At 40.3% G+C, this 20,101-nt stretch overlaps 1 protein-coding gene across 4 annotated transcripts in view; it reads right to left on the reverse strand.

The window, feature by feature from the left end:
• scaper (S-phase cyclin A-associated protein in the ER) overlaps positions 1 to 20,101 on the reverse strand; it is a 72,012-nt gene that overhangs the window by 28,909 nt on the left and 23,002 nt on the right. For all 4 annotated transcript variants that reach the window (XM_033635506.2, XM_033635504.2, XM_078168342.1 and 1 more), the window contains 3 exons: positions 16,987 to 17,123; positions 10,380 to 10,445; positions 8,690 to 8,816 (listed from right to left, as the gene is read on the reverse strand). In XM_033635506.2, the coding sequence (XP_033491397.1) occupies positions 8,690 to 8,816; positions 10,380 to 10,445; positions 16,987 to 17,123 (330 nt within the window). The remainder of the gene's footprint in view (positions 1 to 8,689; positions 8,817 to 10,379; positions 10,446 to 16,986; positions 17,124 to 20,101) is intronic.

Consider the following 20,101-nt stretch of genomic DNA (forward strand, 5'->3'; position numbering starts at 1 on the left):
AGCTGCTCTCACAGTTCTGCTTTCTTTAGATCTGGAAGTTTTTGCACTGATAGCAGACTTTTCTTACAACCCTATTTCAGTGTCTTTGATTTAATGGTCTTACTTCAAAGTGGTGCTTTGGCTCTAATGGCTCTGCTCAAATTCTTTCTATTCGTCTCTCCTTCTATTGTCTTATTCATTTTATTGTAGACTTACGATCTTAGTGCAGACAGTATGTTGGCAAGATATATGAATAGAGGATAGCAGTAGATATTTGATAGATTAATTCCTAGAAACTGACAGTATACTATGCAGGAGTTACTGTTTGTAAACACGCACACCAACCAAAGTGAAAGTAAAAGCCAACCCCAGATTCACTTGTTTGGCGTTTCACCTCGCTATATCTGCCGCTTTTCAGCGCTGTGTCTCTTGGATGGCTGCTACCTATGGTTTGGCCCCCAACCTCACCTGCACATGTTGCCCAGGAACACCCTGAACACATCAAAGTAAGAGAAAAATAAGAAAAACAGGCAACGACTCTTTGCACCGCCACGCACTTCTACTGGGTCATCAATGATGATTGAGAGGGATTACTTGTGTATGAGTCTATACATGTTTTCCAGGAAAATCCTGCATAGTATAAAATTAAAGGCTTTCAAATACATCAATAATTATATAATAATAACAATTTAAAAAAGGTTAGAAATCCCATAACTGCTACAATTATACAAAACTAATTGGTGGACAATCAAACACTCAATACCGGGCTAATTCCATTTAAAAGATTCAGGGGGGTTTCTTTATCTCAGGTAAATTTCTGTGCATATAAAGGTTAAAATATATGTTTTAATGGTTTCAAATGTGTCCTATGTAATTATGGCATTTAACACTTCGCATGGTGACATGTGGCAAGAGACACTAATGTCATTTGACTTCCTGGTCACTCTGAAACTCCAGTAAAACTACCAGTAATATATTTATTGGCTGCAAAATTAAACTGCTAAATTTCAATATTATACTGTTTTTATGTCCATGTAAGAAGTTTGTTTTGCATTTCTTTTATTATTCTCTTACAAGTAAGCTTAACTTCTCTTTGTGTGTTTACACAGGCTAATGGTTTACACTTGTATCAGCTTTTTTAGATACACACTTCTGTCAAATGTCTTTAATAAACAATTCTTTCAGTAAGTTACTTTTCAATTAATGGTGCAATAAACAAAAAAAAAAACATCAAGTCAGCAGTAGTGTCATGGACGACTGGTTAAAATGATTTAATCTTACACTAACAACCGGATAAGGCTATAAATGACTTTTTAATGAGGTTCGTTCTTGGCATTTTGAAGTTATATTTTTTTCTCACTTTACCTATATTATAAAAAAATAGATGACACATAAACTGACTTAGTGGAGGTAAAAAGTCAGTCCAGTACATGAGATTTATGAACACATGTAAATAGTTAAGTCCTGCCCTCCTGTGATGATGGCGTAATTGGCAGTAGGTCAGATGCTGTTGCTACAGTGTCTTATAAATCAACAAGTACAAAGCCGGGAGCGAGCGCTGACTATCAGGCATGTTTGTGCCTGGGTCGACAGGGAGGAGAGGAGCTGGAGGGCAGCCGCTGATGGAGGGCCCTTCTTCACACAACTGCAGCGGGCCATGTTACACCGCAGGTCACTCCTCCACCTAATGAGGTTACAGGCTCCTCATTGCTGTGACAGCACTAAAATCCAGCCACTTCACAGCGCTTTTGTTCCGCAGATGGGAAGTTGCCAACAAGCCTGAACACATTGAGAGAGAAGCGCTTTACCAAATTACAGATAAGCTCTTCATCTGTCATTCATGCCCGCTGCTGAGGTAACTGCTCCTTGATTCCGGTGTAAGACACACACACACACACACACACAAGGTGCGCTGAACAATCAGTTAGGGGTTGGGACAAAAAACATTAACAGACATGCCAAAGACCCTTTTGCCTTTAACATAATGAGAAATGTCTCAAAGACAGTTTCAAGAGTCTAAGTTGTGTTTGTAAAAAAAAAAAAAAAAAAAAAAAAAAAAGGCCTCATTATGACTTCTTTTTTCTGTAGGTTGCCAGCAGTCTCTATGCCTAATCAATTGGGTCTCAGTTACTGAGCTTGGCTTAACCCCTCTCTTAACCCTCCCATCAACACACATACCTAAAAGCTTCTAGGCTAAATGAGAGAAGGCAGCTCTTTCATAGCAGCTTATCAAATGGTATTAAAGGGGGTAACTGGGACCTGCCCAGTCCTGGCTGGGTTTCTTGGCTAGTCAGTGCCTTTTCTGCTCCGCTGACAGATTTATCTGTTGTGATGATGGAACAATGTGAGTGAAGAGGATTAAGTTCAAACTACCTGACATACTATCTTTAGGTGGTCTACGCATGCGATGGTCCACAGAAAACAAAGACGGCACCAGAGTATTACCGCGAGGACACACATTTCACCAGAAACATAATGTTTAAAGTAAAGGTTTGTTTTGCATAGTAACAGCTCTGAGGTCTGTGAATGTTGATCTTGGTGCTGTGCACAGCAGTTGACTTTATAAGCAAATGGGCAACAGCATCCAGTGATGACATATCCTCTTGACAAAACTAACCACGCAGGGCAACAGAAATCATATTTGTGTATTATTACAGAGACAGTGTATGTACACAGTGAGCTGACTTTGCATACAAACTTAGGAGGATGAAAACAATGTTTTCACCCAGTGTTCTAAAACAGATACTCTAAAACTTTGAAAAAGACACTTGTTTGCAGTCAACAGAAGAAGAAGATTACTTACTAATTTTCTCCCTAAAACCTTGAGGTTATCTTTGCTAAAAAGCTGCAAGGTTTGCACAGTCTAACAGTTAACAACAAAACCAGAGACTCTTTGATGTATGTTGTATGTTGGCACGCTAAGCTAAAATGGTGAACATGCTAATCAATATACCTGCTATACCAGATGTGCCTTTATGTACAAACTCAAAGAGCTGCTAAAGTTTCTGAAGGCTCTTTATGCCCAGTCTTAGTCATGGTGCATAATAGCGCACAGCGCAGTGCAATCTTTGCTGGTCTCAGACTGATGTGGTTGTCATTTTTCATGGTCAGCACCCATGCTGTGTAGGTAGCCAATGTACTTCACCAATCTGTGTGTAGGTCTGCGTGTCGGTCTTAAAATGAAGTGTGGTCTGAACCATTGTTGCAGCAGAAAGCGACTGCACCACTGATGAACAAAAACCTGGTCTAAAGTCAGAATGGTGCAGAATGTTCTTGCCATTTCAAACGGTGTACCTACAGGCATGTTCACAAGGTGTGTACACTCTGACACACACCCACACTCACACACCCACACACCCCCCCCACACACACGGGTTGCAGGTGGGTGAAATATCATTAATGAGGAAAATATTACATTGTCTGAAGCGTGAACATAGCAGAAAGCAGAGCAGAACCGTAGAGCTGCGATCCTACCACTAAGAGAGAAGCTGTGCACATTTACGCACATGGAGCAGCTGATCATTGATCACTGATCATTTCAGAAGCTAAAAGTTAAGTCCAAATGTCCCATGATATTTGTTGCAGTGATACTACCGCTCTGATTGCATTACTCTCAACAGAAAACCGCTAGCTTCTCCAATTTGTTCAGTGCCAAATTTGTAAATAGCAATGTGCCGGGAGCAGGCCCACCTTGCTTTAAAAAGGAATGGGGGCTGACACTCTGATTGGTTGAATTCATGTTACACCCAAAACACACCTATAATTAATTAAGGGACAAAATGCAACGCCTTTGCCCCTTGTGCCTTACTTTACACTTAAATTATGCACTGTTTAACTAGCTAAAGTGGAGCTTGACACACTTTAAAGAGTATTGGTCTAAAGTGCATGGTGCAAGGGGATTAAGACTATTTAGATAGGGTCCACAGTTTTACTTTTAAAAAGGGTCACTGCACAGATTATACATGTCAAACTCAATATATTCATCACGAGATTCAAGTTCAAGTGATCTACTACATTGCTCATTTAATGTAAGCTAACAGTTAACCCCTGCTCTAGTTCTTTGTGCTAAGCTAGGCTAAACATGTCCCAGACCCTCAGTATCTGGAAGCACATAGATGAAGTTCAAATCGCTGCTGCTGTGGGTAAATGTGCCTTTAAGTTTCAATCTGTCTGTGCCTGGTCATGCCCCAACAGAAGCTACAACAAAACACAGTAACAGGATGAGCAACCACTTTTACCTACGAAGAAAAAAAAAGCAACCACTAAGGGCAGAGCATTAAGACACAAGCAGGGAGGATGTCTCCTGAATTATGCAACAGGGGAATCTTATCTAATTATTGTCCAGGGTGACCATTGTTCCCCCAGCTGATGGGAGGCCCGAAGCAGCTGGTAATTCCTGCAACAGTGTCCGCAGACCAGCAGACCAGCCAGATTGCACTTTGCAGTCTCCTCCCTTCAGACACTTTAATTAAAGCAGAGAGAAGGGCACAGCCTCGGTCCAGCCCCGCCAACAGATGGACAACAACTGGCAGAGTTCATTAAGGTCTGACTTCAACTTTGATCAGTGCCTATGAGTTGCGTTCACTCCTTCGCAACTAAAACCTAACAATAACAGAGACGACCATCCTCTCTTCACAAGAGTTTCGTCATTATACAGTCTTATAGTAAAGCTTGAGAGCCATAAACAAAGCTCTGTGGGCCGAGTCGACTGTAAACCACAACAAGGCTGCTGGAGTAAACATTTTAAGGTCGAGTATAAACTTCTGTGTTTACAAGACATAATGGCATATGATTTAGTAGACTATGGGAGTGCAGGGCGAACACTGAAAAAGGATAATTCTAACAAACTGTGTTTATGCTATAAAATGAACTAAGATTAATCAAAGGCCAGTGTGGCGCAAAATCAAACCTTCCACAGAAACCACAGACAGCCTCTAGTTATAACTAATACAACAAGAAGCTTAAGAACCATTTCACTCTCTATTTGTCTTGTGGTGAGGAAACAAACATGAGGCTGTTTGGGAACAACTGACAGCCTACAATGAGAAAATACAGAAACAGCAGAGCTGAAACTTTCAGATGTCTTTACATGTATGTGTAAGTTGATAGGTTTCTTAATTAATCATCTGATTATTTAACAACTAACTGGCAGCCTTCAAGACAACAATGGCTTTGTCTAACAGGAAATTAGGTCTGAAACTAACATGTATTTTATTGATGAAATGTTCTATTAATTATCTGATCAATAGTTCAAAATAAAGACAAATGCCTGTTAGGGAGGCCAAAGGAATCTTGATACTTTTACTCTGTTAAGTATTTAGTTTTTTAAATATGTGAAGCTAAAGGAAGCACACACATTTATTAGCAAACCTACAAGCTCTGACTCACTAATGTTTAGTGGTTGTGCTTGATGAAGGACTTCAGGGATTAATCTTTTCTTAAAAACTAACAAATCAATGAACTGATTAACCATGTCAGCTATACAGAACATTTTAATATTACTTTAACTAAATTTGTATCCAGTTATATGCAGACAAAGCAAGTTTTAAGGGACAGTTCACCCCAAAATACAAAAAAAACCACAACATATTTTCTCTTACCTGTGGTGCTTTTTACCAGTGTAGATTGTTCTGGTGTGAGTTGCTGAGTGTTCTACTACACTAGAATTTGGTGTAATTCTTGGTTTTAAGAAAACAGTTATAGAAAACTGACATTGTCGCTGTTTGTCGATAATGATGCAATATTCATTGTCTTATTTTTTTGACATGGGCCATTGACCAAGGTTTTTAGAAGCATCAATCCTAACATTAACTTAAATTGACAGCTCACCCCAAATTAAAAAATCCATGTTTTTCCTCTTACCTGTAGTGCTATTTATCAATCTAGATTGTTTTGGTGTGAGTTGCAGAGTGTTGGAGATCTCTCCAATATAATGGAACTAGATGACACTTGGCTTGTGGTGCTCAAAGTGCCAAAAAAATACATTAAATAAACTAAATAGCAATGCGTATCACTGCACAGAAGGAAGCGTGAATCTGCTAGCTCACCTAGCACCACTGAGCAACCAAAAAGTACAGCTAGGTCGAGGAGGACGCCATTAATGTTTACATCTCATGCTGTCGCAAACAAGAGCCTCTTGTCCATGAGTGGATGCACGCTTCCTTTTGCTCAGTGATACAGTTGGCGGGTGTAGGTCACTAAAAAGACAATAGTTCCAACATGAAACTGCTCACAACAAGGTCTGTGGATTATCTTGATTAACCAGGTCTGGAAAGAGACATTACTGTTGAGTTTTTTTAAATGATTTTTTGGCGCTTTGAGCACCACAAGCCAAGTGCCATCTAGTTCCATTATACTGGAGAGAAGTCAGACATCTCTATGACTTGGCAAATCACACCAAAATAAACTAGATTAATAAACAGCACTACAGGTAAGAGGAAAAATATGTATTTTTTATTTGGGGGTGAACTGTCCATTTAAGTTAATGTTAGGATTGACACTTTTAAAAAACATTTGTTAATGGTCCATGTCAAACATGTAAGACAAACAGTGAATATAACATTATTGTTGACAGATAGCGACGTCAGTTTTTATAGCTCAGTTTTCTTAAATCCAAGAAGTACACTTAATTCCAGTGTGGCAGAAGACTAGTTTCCTCATATGTTTTCTAAACTGACTCGCCTGTTGCTTACTTTTGCCGTCTCTGACAAAGTTCTGACTCTGCTGCTCTGGGCTGTATCTGTCAGTCTGCTGGAGGCCCAAGCAAGAAACCTTATTATCCAGCCACGCTGCCCTTCACCTTCCCCCAGGTCCCCAGATACACCTCCCACCAGTCCCGCTGGTCGGCCCAGCCGGGCTCTGACAGCTGGCAAATGAAAATGTTAAGTCCTTGGTTCTCAGTTCCCTACCTGTCATACATGTTGCTCTGTTCTAGACAGGCTTGAACTGAAAGCAGTGGTAAACACTTTGGGCAATATATAAATACAAGTGCTCAATAATAAGGCAAGAAAAGAGCGGCCCATTGGGAAAATTGATATTCTCAATCACTGAGAGTAAAGAAAAAATCAGGCTTGACACAAAATAAACCATTAGAGGCCACAGAGGGAGAAACACACCGGGGTCAGAGACTAGACGCAGCCTAGAAAGCAGGAGAAGAGTGAGGAGGGGGGGGGGTGGGACCCACGCAGCAGTGCAGGAGGGGGAGTGTCGGGTGTTGTCTAAGGAATTAGCAGAGAAAGTGGAGACTGAATCAGATATGGGGGAGAAAAACAAATCTCTAGGTGAGTCAATGACACGAGAGATGCTTGTTAGGTCAAATAATCTAAACGGTCCCGACTTGATGTGACTCAGGGGCCAGACAGCCATGCTGACGGAGACTCTATTTATTTGACTTTGTCCAGGGATTAGAGAGGGAAGTGCTCCCCAGGCTGCCACACCGGCCAATCACATTGCCCCACTCAGCTTTGGGTGGATATTTCTGTAAGAAGCTGGTGAAGCAGAACTTAACAAAACAGTTTAGAAATGTGCTTTTGAACTTAAAGACAAAGCAAAAGCTCTCAGACAGAGCAGCCTCCTTCGCTGCGACACCACTGCTGAATAGAGCACATCTCCTGTGGCCCACTGACCTCTGACCTCCCACTGGGAGTATGTGGAGATGAGAGGAGGAGTCCTTGTGTAGTGACAGCTTGTGAGCTACTCACATCACACTGGTCTCCTCCTCTCTCCTTACAGGACGACGTGCCACCCACCTCAGCCACCTCTTTCTTTGCCTCTCTGGGGAAATTCGGTAATAGCCTCTCTGGCCGCCCCCCTTGTCACTGATGGGACACCATAATCTCTCTATCCTCACGCCCAGAGGCATGCACAGTGGGATGTTATGATGGCTCCAACCACAACTTGGCAGGAAATTTATGCCTCATTACAGGAAGTGGGCTGTATATTCTCCTCATCATAAACACGGTGGCAGGTGTTTTAATTCCTCCTCTCAGTCTCAAATTGATGTGAGTTTTACTGTTAAAAAAACGTCATGCAACAAAACCTCTGGGACAGATGTTTCAAATCAACTATGGTTATAAATGTCTGCCATTATATCTGACAATTATACATATTTATACAGCTGTAAAGAAGTGTAAGAAAAAAGCCAAATCTATGAAAAAATGTCAAACTTGCTTGCCTTTGTTCAACAAAGTCTTGTGCATCCACGGCATTTCATCTGGAAATCCAATTTACTATTGTCTAAACCAGTGACATCTGAGTCATGCAAGCCGCACAGACATGAGACAATGCTTGCTCTCGTGCTAGGAAGCTCCTCTATTGGTACCATGTGCACAATGAAAACATGCTTAATCTGGTCTTCATTAGCCAATAACCAAAGGCAAGTTGGTTTGGAGTAAGCGATACTCTACATTGGGAGGGTGAGACACGGGGAGACGCAGCCAAACACAACTCATCTCTGAGGAGACATGCCAAAGGGCTGGCATGACCTGTGCTCTTCTGCAGACTGCTGACAGACAAGCAACAAAGCAGGACGCTCTCTGCAGACCAGCACATAATGCACTGAACAGGACAACTTCCAAACATTGTGAGAGACATCTACAGTCAAGAAAAGTATTAATCATTAATATACAACCAATATATTTAAATTAAAAATCGCTACACAGATAAATTCAACTCGGTCTACATTATGTATGTGATCTATTTGTTGCTTTACCTGCTTCTCTAAGATGCGAGAGATCTCTCCCAGTGTTCGATCCAGACCCGACACTTTGTTGTTAGCCCACTGGCCGCTGTCTTGGCCCTGCAGCTGCTTCAACAGGTCCTTCACCAAACGCTGCAACCTGAACACACAGGGGACAACAGTTATTATAAATCTGTTTACACACACCTCCTTATCCATGTTTCCATGCCACCTCAGGCAACCTCTATCCACCACAGAAGAGCTGAAACTATTAGTCGATAAAATTATTAGCCAATTAACAAAAGAACAATTTTGATTCAATTTTTTCAAGCAAATATTACAAAAAAATCTGGTTTCAGCTTCTCAAATGATTTGCCCTTTAGCTTTGGTTTAGAGCTGCAGCTATTAGCAAACTGGTCAATTAGTTGATCGCTAGAAAATTGACAAAATTATTAAATAATCACATAACTGCTTTGGTCAATTTTTTAAGCAAAAAAGCCAAACATTTGCTGTTTTCATGCTTCTTAAATGTGACAATTTGATGCTTTTCTTTGACATACATGATACTAAACTGAATAGCTTTAGATATTAATTGACTGTTGATCATATAAAACATACTATCTGAAGATGTTACCTTGGGCTCTGGGAAATTACACAGTATTTTCTGACATTTTATTGACAAAATGATTGATTGATTAATTGAAAACATGACTGGCAGATTACTGATGAAAATAATCAGTAGTTGCAGTCCCAATTTGTTTTCAGTGACAGTAAACTTCATATCTTTGGGTTTGGACTGTTGGTCTGACAAAACTGTCTGAATAGCACTGAAAAGAGTAAACAGTAAAACACTATTTGTAAATAGACTGATAGTTTAAGTCATTTTTGGGGCACAAATGCCAAAAATCTGCTCTCAAATGTGAATATTTTCCAGATTTCTGAGTCTTTTATGAAAATAAATCAAATATATTTGGGTTTTAGAATCATCATCACACAAAACAAATCAGTTTAGGGTGGAGATATACTCCCTTTTTAACCATGTGTTAGTGCAGACAACCGGTCATGAATGCAACTGTTCACTTTACCTATGTACTATGTATGTTACTGGAGGACTCCAACAGAGAGCACACGAGAGAACTCAGACCATACAGAACTTCCAGATTTGCATGATTTAAACAATAAGCATGGCGACACTCAAGGATGCTACTATATTGTTAATTCTGAGATCACAGCAGAAAAAGTGTCAGCGGCACCATTATAGATTGTACGTAAGGCCCCTGAACCAAGCACGTTGCAACAATGTCGAGTACGTTTCTTTCATTTTGTCAACAGGAATAACTGATGATGAAAAACAACACCAGTGTTTCTGAAAGTTCGCCAGTGTGTTTGATAATTTGCCTGCTGATTATACAGTGCAACACACACGTTGAGCCAGTCCGTTCAGCAGAGTGGCTTGCCGTCACCCTCCGCTGCTCCTACAGTTCATGTGTGTTTTAAATCTTGCGAACGCATAACGTTAATTCCTGAGGACATGCACAACCAAAGCTCCAATCAAAAGCAAGATACACGAGGCAGCCATCATACGCAAGCGAACACGTAGTTAAAAGTAAGCATATTTTCACATTGCAGCTCCACAGCAGCGTGTTATAATCATAAGAGTAAAACATTAAAAGTGTAGAAAAACTAGGAAACTTCAAAAGATGAAAAAGAAGAAAACACTCACTTGGCCTTGTACGGGGAGTCAGGGACCTGTGTCTTTGCCTCCATCGATGTCTCATATTCCTTCGCCCTGCAGAGAGAGAAGTAGGAAAAAGCCTTTGAATCCCAGGAAAAAAAGTGTTTGGCCTGTCAGTAACGAACACAACGGATGAAAGTGTGAAGAGAGAGAAAAAGTTCAAACTGAGTCTGTTTATTTGGCCTGTCAGCCGCTCACCAAGTAACCTGGCTTAAAATAATCAGTCACCAGCTCTGCAGGGACGGGTGTTTTGCTGCCATCGACTCATATTATGAAGACTTAAATCCACCTTTAAATCCGCCTTCCTTTGGTCGTTTTTAGCGAGTCAGGCTCAAGTTCTTCACTCATTGTCAAATAAACAGTTAAAGGGGGTTACAAGCAACGCAGCCAGTGTTTTGAATGTGTGACCTCTTTCAAAGGTCATGGTCATTAAGGGACTGGTATCTCTATGGCGTTACTCCAACATCCAGACTCTGAGTCTGAGGAACACAGGCTGTCTGCGTGTGTCTGTGTGTGCGAAATTGGATGGCGGATTCTATCTGTCAGTCATGTATTCCCAGACATGATAAGTAACTATTGATCACAGTTAGATTGAGCGCCTTCCGGTTACCCATCTCTACAATGATAGGATCAAACACTTCCTGGAAGACGACAGGTGGATTTGTCCAGGCAGACCGGACATGGACCGACAGAAGCCTCATCCTCTTTTCACAATCTCTTCTATTCAAGGGCAGTCATCTAACAGCAACTGATAACTCACCTCACAACTAGACCAGGTCGCTAAGATAACAAAAACCTTCTAACTGCCCATGCGGGACGTATGTTCCAGCATTCAGAAAGATATTAGGGTTATTTCTAATTTATTGTTCCATGGTTTTAATTTTTTATTACTCCCTGTATAGATGAAGCTGTTAGAAACTCTTGTAAAAACTAGAATAAAAAATGCAGCCTTGTCTTATCAAATGCTATTCTCTTCTAGATATTCTAAATTAATATTAAAAGGTAAAATATAAACACACAACTTACTTTGATTGTCTGCCCGGACCTGATTTGGCCTGACCAGCAGGGGTTGGCTGTAATTTCTCAAAATTCCCCCAGGTTGGAATCCGCGCAGTAACGCTCTAATTTCCTTATTTTCTTTTCTAAATACAGACCGTATAAACTGTGTACTATATATGGTATATGACCACTTCTGGGCTGAGCCAAAGATTCTTCAGGAGAAGGTGTGTGATGGAGATCATGTTACAAATGTCTGTTACCACACTATAAAATATTAAAGTTGACTTAAGCTTGCAATAAATGTTTAAGTATAAAAATAAATAAATTTACAGTGGAAATTCATTTTTTAAATCTGGTTTGGGCCCAAAACTGCCGTCATGGTTCGGGCTTAGACACAAACTATGTAGGTTCATGTAAAGTCAGATCAAAGCTCTAATGACTATCAAAAAGAAAAAGAGAAAAACACACACTCACTGCATTAGATATCAGTGTCAACAGACCAAGTTGTGAGCGAGGACAACAAGACACATTCATTCTAAATAATAATTTTTCCTGTGTTGTGAGGACGATAAATGGGTAGCACAGATTTGCTTTCAGTAGGGCCTGAACTATATCCGCCCTATTTGTCATTCATGATATTACAATATTAATCTCAGACAGGTTTATACGTACCCAGGTTAAACACGGAGCAACTGCAGCACAATTCATTATTGTCAGAGGCAGACCATGTTAAACGAGCCTCCAGTGATAAATATCAATGATCAGCAATAAGAGAGAACGCACAACTCTATAGTGGAAGACTATAGGGCTCCAACCAATGACTATTCTCCTTATCAAGTAATCTGCAAATTATTTTCTTGGTTAATTTATAAATTGTTTCGTCAATAAAATGTCAGAAAATAGTGAAAAATGCCCCGAGCCCAAAGTGACACCTTCAAATGGTATAATTTATCCAACCAGCAGTCCAAAAACCCAAAGCTTTTCGTTTTTTTCTCATTACGACAAAGAAAAGCATCAAATTCTTACATTCAAGAGGCATAAAACTGATTAATTGACTAACTGGTCCAGCTCTACAAGACAATAGGCAGTTTATACTAGCACAACAGATCTCAACTCCCCCCTTTCTTTGATAGGTACACATTTCTCTCCAATGCCGCAAACACCCATTACAATCATGACGACAATGTACATAACACAGACTGAAAAAAGGAAGCCAGGCATCATTTTAATGGCAATAAAGAGCAGAAGAACTGACAGAAACCTAAAATTATACTAATACTAACATAACTCAATGTACTCAGAACCCCTTTAGTTTGTATGTGCATTGTTAATGATGTAAGTTCATTTACGAGCAGGACCTTTCCCCTTAATCCAGGGCGGCAGACGGTAATATGAGTTAGGGCCATGCTTACCACCTCATACTGTATACCATACAGCATACAGGAGTGTCTTTGTATATACACACCACCATCTGAAGTCCACACACACACACACACACACACACACACACACACACACACACACACACACACACACACACACACACACACACACACACACACACACACACACCACAACAACACACTGGCCACTCTGTTCCCTGCTGAGCGAACCACAAGCAACCAGCTACAGACAAGCGGCTCGTACCGCTGGGGCGTAAGTGGAGACTTGGGTTTCCAAGTTCAGATCCCATCCTGACGCTAACTGACGGACTACTTGCATTAAATTTTAATGGCATTTTTTCCCCCTTCCCAAAACACTTATTATTAGAGGTTAGCCAAACTGCAAAAAGAAAAAACAACCTCGTGGTCTAAAATGTGCGTTCACTGCTTTATGACAGAGTGAGGCTGCAGTGTTGGCCTAGTGAGAACCACTCACGTTTTACGGACACCATACGGCGTTCCAATAAAACGGTTCATTTCCACCCGGCGGTGAAGCGGCTCACCTTTATGTTTACTGGGGCTCTGTGTTATTTATGACCTCTGAAAGCCTGCTGCCTTTGAGTGCTAGTCTCAGCAGGGCTGGTGCAGGAGTGACGGTGAACAGAGACAGATCATGTTGTCACTTTCTCAGTACCGCTGAGCCTCACAAAGCCAAAAACAGCAGCACTGAGAATAAAGCACTGTAGCAGAATGGGACGAGTGTTTCAGCCTGTAGCTGCCTCTTATCCCCCTTTTGAATACATACTTTCTCCTGAAAAGCATAATAATAATGAATTCTCTTTTTAGAAATCTCACTCTGGGTCTAATCCACAAGTAAATCAAGATGAGGCTGGAGGCTCATTAGGACCAGTAAGTCTGCCTACACTCACACTAGGACATTGGCCTCTGGGATAACAAAAGGCAGAAATGTACTCCACTGTAACCAGACTTAAACTGGCAAGAGATTCACACAAGAGGGTTGTCTGCCAACTCCGCTCTTTTTTTTTTTACCAGTTTTTCTAACTGTTCTGTACAATGGATAAAACAAAACAATGAAATTAACAGCAGGACTGCACAATATATAGTTTTTTAGTCATCATAACAACATTTTAAATTACATTCTATCTGTAGGCACTTTTTTGTCTGATATATCTCATGCTGTTAACTCTCTGGCCAATCAGAGCCCTTGCTGTTGGGCATTGTGTGATTGGTCAGAATCTGCATGCAAGTGAGGTTTATTAGACGATTGCTGCCACACTATTGTGCAAGGTTGAAGGAGGAAATTGTGACAAGATGAGTGCAGACAAAAGTGTGAATGCCAGAGAGGAACTGGTGCCTTAAAAAAAAAAAAGATGAAAGATGTCAGCCGTCCAGCAATATTTTGAATACAGGAGAGACAACGTGGCACAAGCACAGGTAATGCCAGTCAAGAACTGAGTGCACTTTAATATCTGTTCATTTATCACAAATAATGTTGTTACTGCGATATTTAACAATGTTAATGCATATTACATTTTTTCCTCATATCATACAGTCCTAATTAACAGGGTAAAAAATATTTCTGGTGAATAGAAATCAGCTATGGGTCATGACAGAAAAAAACAAACAAACCAAAAACTCACATCTCTATTCTTAATCATAATCCAAAAACAGAAAATTAAGGTGACTCGTTGCTCAGTTCAGTTAGTGTTGTCATCATCCCAAACAAGATCTTGAGGAATTTTTACTGTAATGTAACCCTACGTTTATAAATCATAAATTATAAATCCCATGATCTAAATGCTTTTATAGATTTTTCAGATACACACATCAACTTATTATTGTTCAGACAAACTGAATTGGAGGCCAGTATCTATAACAAGGTTCCCACACCTTCTTAAACATTAAATTTAAGGACTTTTCAAGGACTTTACAAGCCCAGTTTCCTTAAATTCAAGCTTTGCAGAAGGTGAGGAAAAAAGACAATTAAAAAGGGAGAGAGGCTTGAATGTGTGAACACTTCTTCATTTGTACTGTTACAGTGATGACAGATGACATAAGAACTTTTAATGTTGCACAAAGTACATAAATTCAAGCACTTTCAATGACCCATGTCTACTTATGTCTATTTTCAAAGGGCCAAAGGCCTTGACTTTTTTCCCCTCAAATTCACGAACTTTCAAAGATTTCAAGGCCGGTGGAAACCCTGCTACTGCCGTAACATTGGGGGCAACATTTTTGGAGAGTTGGCAGAATAACAAAATAATATTCCTTGTGCTGATGAACACATTGATTCAGAGCACACTATATACTCCATGCGATGGAAAGCATTTCTTCTAATTTAAGAATTAAGAATGATGTAGCAGTTGATACCTGCATTCACTGGATCACTTATGTCCAACATTTAAGACCACATTATCAACACACCCTCCATTATATTGTAAATGGTAAGTAGACTGCACTGAGATTGCACTTTTCAACCTGAGTGGGACAAAGCTGCTTTACTCTCCCTCTCATTCACACACCCACACACACACAAACACAAACAGAAGACACTGGCCTGGCCAGTGGAGGCAATTTGGGATCCAATGCCAGGGTCATTTAGCCATGTGGACAGAAGGAGCCAGGGATCGAACCACCAAGCCTGTGATTCATGGACAACCCACTCTGCTTCTTAAACCACAGCTGCATCATGAGGTTGTTATTTTTTCCTGTGTATATAAGAGCTTTGTGTTCTTGCTGTGGTGTGTGTTAAAGATGGAAAAAGGGAAGAGTGTTGTTTTGATATGGACCCTGACTAACACAAACGAGTTTTCAAATTCACTTTTAGGGCCAGTAATCTATTTTTCAAGTAGACTGTGATTGATGCTTCATGAGGAGTACCGCCCCTGCAAAATTCTCAAGCTTAAAAAAAGGAAAAAGCGGTATTAACGTGAAACACGTATGTAATGTGATACACAGCTGGACATTTGTATTGGGCTCTTTTTTTTTTTTTTTTTGTTAAGCTTGATTTCTTTACTACAAAAATGTGACTTGATTATGTATAGGCTGCTGTACATGTATTATGTTAGTGAGTCCTTGGCCACTGACTAACACTTCTTCCCTATATACAGCAAGCGTGCAAACTCTGGCAGATGGAGTGCGAACAAATTTGTGAGGAGGGGATGTGATGAGATTTTGTTTTTGGCGCCATTGTGATTTCTTCCTCTTTTTTCATAACTAATGAAATTTTAATTATTTTAATAATTTCTTCAGCTAGAACAATAATTTTTTTGTGATTTGTACAACTTGTAAATGAGTTGCTCTTCATCCATGTTGACTGCTAACTGGAGGAAAGGTGGAAATGTCTAGGACGTCAGGACAACAGTGACGATTCTGACCAGCGAAATTACGTTGAAGATGTCGCAAGTGCGCTAAACTTCACAAAAAGCCAGGTTAAGCTTTTTTTCTAATAGGTGGCATGCCTGTTTGCTGACACACAGAGCAGGTTTGTACATCTTCACTGGGAAAAAGTCCAACATTCTATTGTTCACTATCTCACTTCGAGTCCAGTTAGAGGCACAAGTCTGTTAGAGACTACACAGCATACGTCTCAGATATTAATATCATCCTGTTTGTAGTGGAATACTTCCAATAATCTGCATCAATTACATCTTACAGTAAGTACTGTTGACATGGTGTCTTTTCCCACTCCTCTCCCTCCCTGTTGTGACAGCCAGTTAAATTGATTGAGCTCAGGTCCAGGTTCTGACACACAGCAGCTCTGCCTCCTATTTGTTGATTACTATTGATTTTCTTTGATACTTCATTTAAAAATCAATAGCCCAGAGGAAGAAAAATAGGCATGGCTAATACATACTTTAACATACATCCTGTACACCGAGGAAGGCCTCAGATTTGGCAAAGCCATGGCAGCAATTTGGAGGAAAGCTCTTTACAGGTGAAAGCCGGGGGGGGGGGGGGGGGGCCTACAGATCGATTTGCAGTTTTGCTCCCCAATCACAGAAAGTGGTCATAAATTAAGCTCATCAGTGTGTTACCTTGTGGACAGCCAGGATGCACATAACATCTGCTTTCCATCTCCTTGTCAGTCATACAAAAGTCCTGGCACAGTTTCGTCCTCTGTGCCTCAGAGAGGATGCAGAGAGGGAGCCGGGCTGATAGACAGAAAGAGTGAGAGTAAATGGATGTATTACCTGGAGTTCATCCTGGCGCGGAGCTTCTTTGCCTTCTTCCGCGCCTTCTGCCTCTCCTCTCCATCCTTTATGCTCTCAGAAGACACTGAGCTGTCCGTCACTATATCCACGATGTATTTCTTCAAGGAAAGATGCTCCTAGAGTGGACAAAATCGATACATCAAAGACAATGCTGGCAAATTTGTGTACATTTACTGTAACAGGCTTCTAAAACAACTATTGTGTCTGTTTTTTTGGTGCCAAAACAAGCCTATAAATCAACAGTGGAAAGAAACAAATACTTTTACTCTGTACTTTAGATCAGTTATGGAGGTGCTCGTATTTCCATTTTCTACTCCACTACATTATGGAAATATTGTACTTCCTCTCAATGACACCATTGTATCCAGAAAAAGATAATTAAACACATTGTTTTTTCTGAAGTTGATGACACAAGTAGCTTAGGATTCAGCCATCTTTCTTCCATCTCATCTCTGTTCAGAGTTTCCTGTGTGCAGTAGAGTTCACACACTTCAGATGTAGCGCTGGATGTATTGTGTAACACGTAGATCTACACCTCTCAATGACACCATTGTATCCTGTAATTACCTCCAATATTCTACAGTCTTTTGAAGCCGCTCGCCCATGGACATGCTAAAAGGCTGGAGGTGTTGCCTCCTGTCTGGCCCTGTCAGATGATTCTGATATTTCCACCAGGAGACAGGGGAATGTAACCCAATTTGAACAACATGATGCATGTGCAAGAAACCAATTACCCAATTATGCTGTCATCCAGCACCCCAGAGGATAGGATGGCCTCGCAGATAAACGGTTTCCATTCAGCAGTGAAGCTAACCTGTGTGTGGCATGCCGTACCCGTTGGTCACAAATATTGTCAGTGCACCTGCTGCCTGAAAAGGAGTTTTTACTTAAGGTGGTTGGAAAAACAGGTGTCCTTAGTGTAGGTGGGCGAAAGTGAATTAGTGCCATAAAACTATCAATAAAATCTAAAAGGTTTCTTTACCATTTTGACCTAAAGGCCCTGTTTTCTAAATAGTCTTCTTACTATGAGTGGAACAGTTTTGGTTATTTTACATGATGGGTATTCTGTGTGCTTTTGTTATTTCTGTGCTTTTTTAAATGGTTGGAAGTGGGCGGGACTCCGTTGGGAAAAGGTGATGTCAAATATTCCCCTGCACCAATTGAATCTGATGATAAATACTAGCATCATATTCCAAATGACGCAAAAAAAAAAAAAAAAAAAAAAAAAAAAAAAAGGGGCGTTAAGGCTTTCACACCGCAATCGATGATGCAAAAATGCAAGATACTTGTCCGCATCAAAACTATTCATATGGCAGTGGCAGACAGTTGCAAAAGGTCTGTCATTGTCAGGACGTTGTAAAGTGATGACGGCCGTCATTTGTGGTGTGAAAAGTCAGAAAAAACTACCTTGTTCTAAAAAAAAAAAAAAAAAAAAAAATAATAAAAATATTTGCTTTTTGGCCGTGTAATATTTCCATTCTGTGTGAAAGTACTCATGGCAAAATAAAAAATAAAAATTTGGAAAATAACATATTGATGTATAAATCAACCACACAGCCTGCAAGTTATTAATTAATAATATATATATAAAAAAATCTACTTAAGCTGGGGTTTCATTGATGTGCACTTAGTGATCAAAATTCAATATTATGGAGAAAAGTATTAGTTTATAGAGAAATATGTATGATCCGAAAAAAAAAAAAAATTCAGGAGCTTTAATGTTGATCAAGTAGTTAATTTACGAATAACTTGGTTACTAACTAAGGAATTATTTTAATCTTCTGTTTGATCTTAAAGGTAATGAGTAAAAGAGAAAAAAAGGGATGATGATAACTTTGGAGATGAAAAGGGCATTGTGACTGAGACTTATGTTTCCTTGGAAGGATCTGTGTGTCTGTATTTGTATGCACACACCTCTGCCCTCTACTCCGTGATACTACAGGTCAGTCATGCCTCATGACCGTAGCTGTCCCTCTCTGAGGAGGCAGCTGTTCAGTAATCTGTCTGAGAGGCTATCCAGTGGACGAGCCACTCGCTTAATGGAATTGTTTCAGTAACACATCCAAGACATCTTTGCAAAATCACAACGGTAACATAAAAGGGTACCTGAAATATTAAGCTGTCAAATATAGTATAATGCTGACATACAGACTATGAGAGCAAATAAATATATAATGATTACATCCCATTTCCTGTTGCTAGGAGGAGAATCTGAATGGAAGTTGTGTAGACTTGGAGTGCATGAGACAATCAGACTCGATGACAGACAGGTGTCTACCACTGAACCATTGTAACAAAGCAGCAAAGACGCTGGCCTAAGGGCATCGCTACTGCACAATATCACAGATTGCCTCTGGTGGGAGTAATGTGATACCGCTCTGCACAACTACCCCCCATCCCTGACACAAAAAAACCTATACAGATCTAAAAGGTGGCCAACACAAATACAGATTACATGGGATATGTTCATCCACTGCCTCTTTTGTCACGTACAAAGGCCTGAGAGGTAGGCTTTCCATTTGGTGTGAAACAAACAGCTGTATTTCATGTTGGCTAGTAGGTAAGATATGATACTACGCTGGATTGGGTTACCGTCACCACAGTGGTTTACATGACATTTTTGTATTAAACTGCATATTATCTGTGACATTTGAGGAGGAGACAAGCCACACAAAGACATGAAATAACTGTCGACTATTCACTGGTTCACTCTTTCAACAGCAGCTTCACTGCTATAACCAGATGAATGTCAGATCACAAAAACAGTGTGGGGAGGGAGAGGCTCACTTCAGCTGGCAGTCTGGATATTTCATCAAGGTTCTCAATTTGTGGCTATCAGCGCAGCTTTGACTACAAGACCTTTAGGATTGTTCAGTGCCTCTGGGAGCCTGGTGATCCCTCTACTGGCCATGCTTGCAGAGAAGAACAGAAGAACAGTCTTTCCTGAGAAAAGCTGCCAGTTTTTTGAGCTGTTGTGTCTAAAGGTGATCAATAAAGTCCTTATGTCATAAGCCATGGGCCTTGGATATTACCTGAATCATATTATACCAGGAAGGATGGTGAGTGAAAAGAATGATTGCAGTTCTCAAACTCT

This window comes from Epinephelus lanceolatus, chromosome 5 (assembly GCF_041903045.1).
Source record: "Epinephelus lanceolatus isolate andai-2023 chromosome 5, ASM4190304v1, whole genome shotgun sequence".
NCBI classification, from domain to species: Eukaryota; Metazoa; Chordata; class Actinopteri; order Perciformes; family Serranidae; genus Epinephelus; species Epinephelus lanceolatus.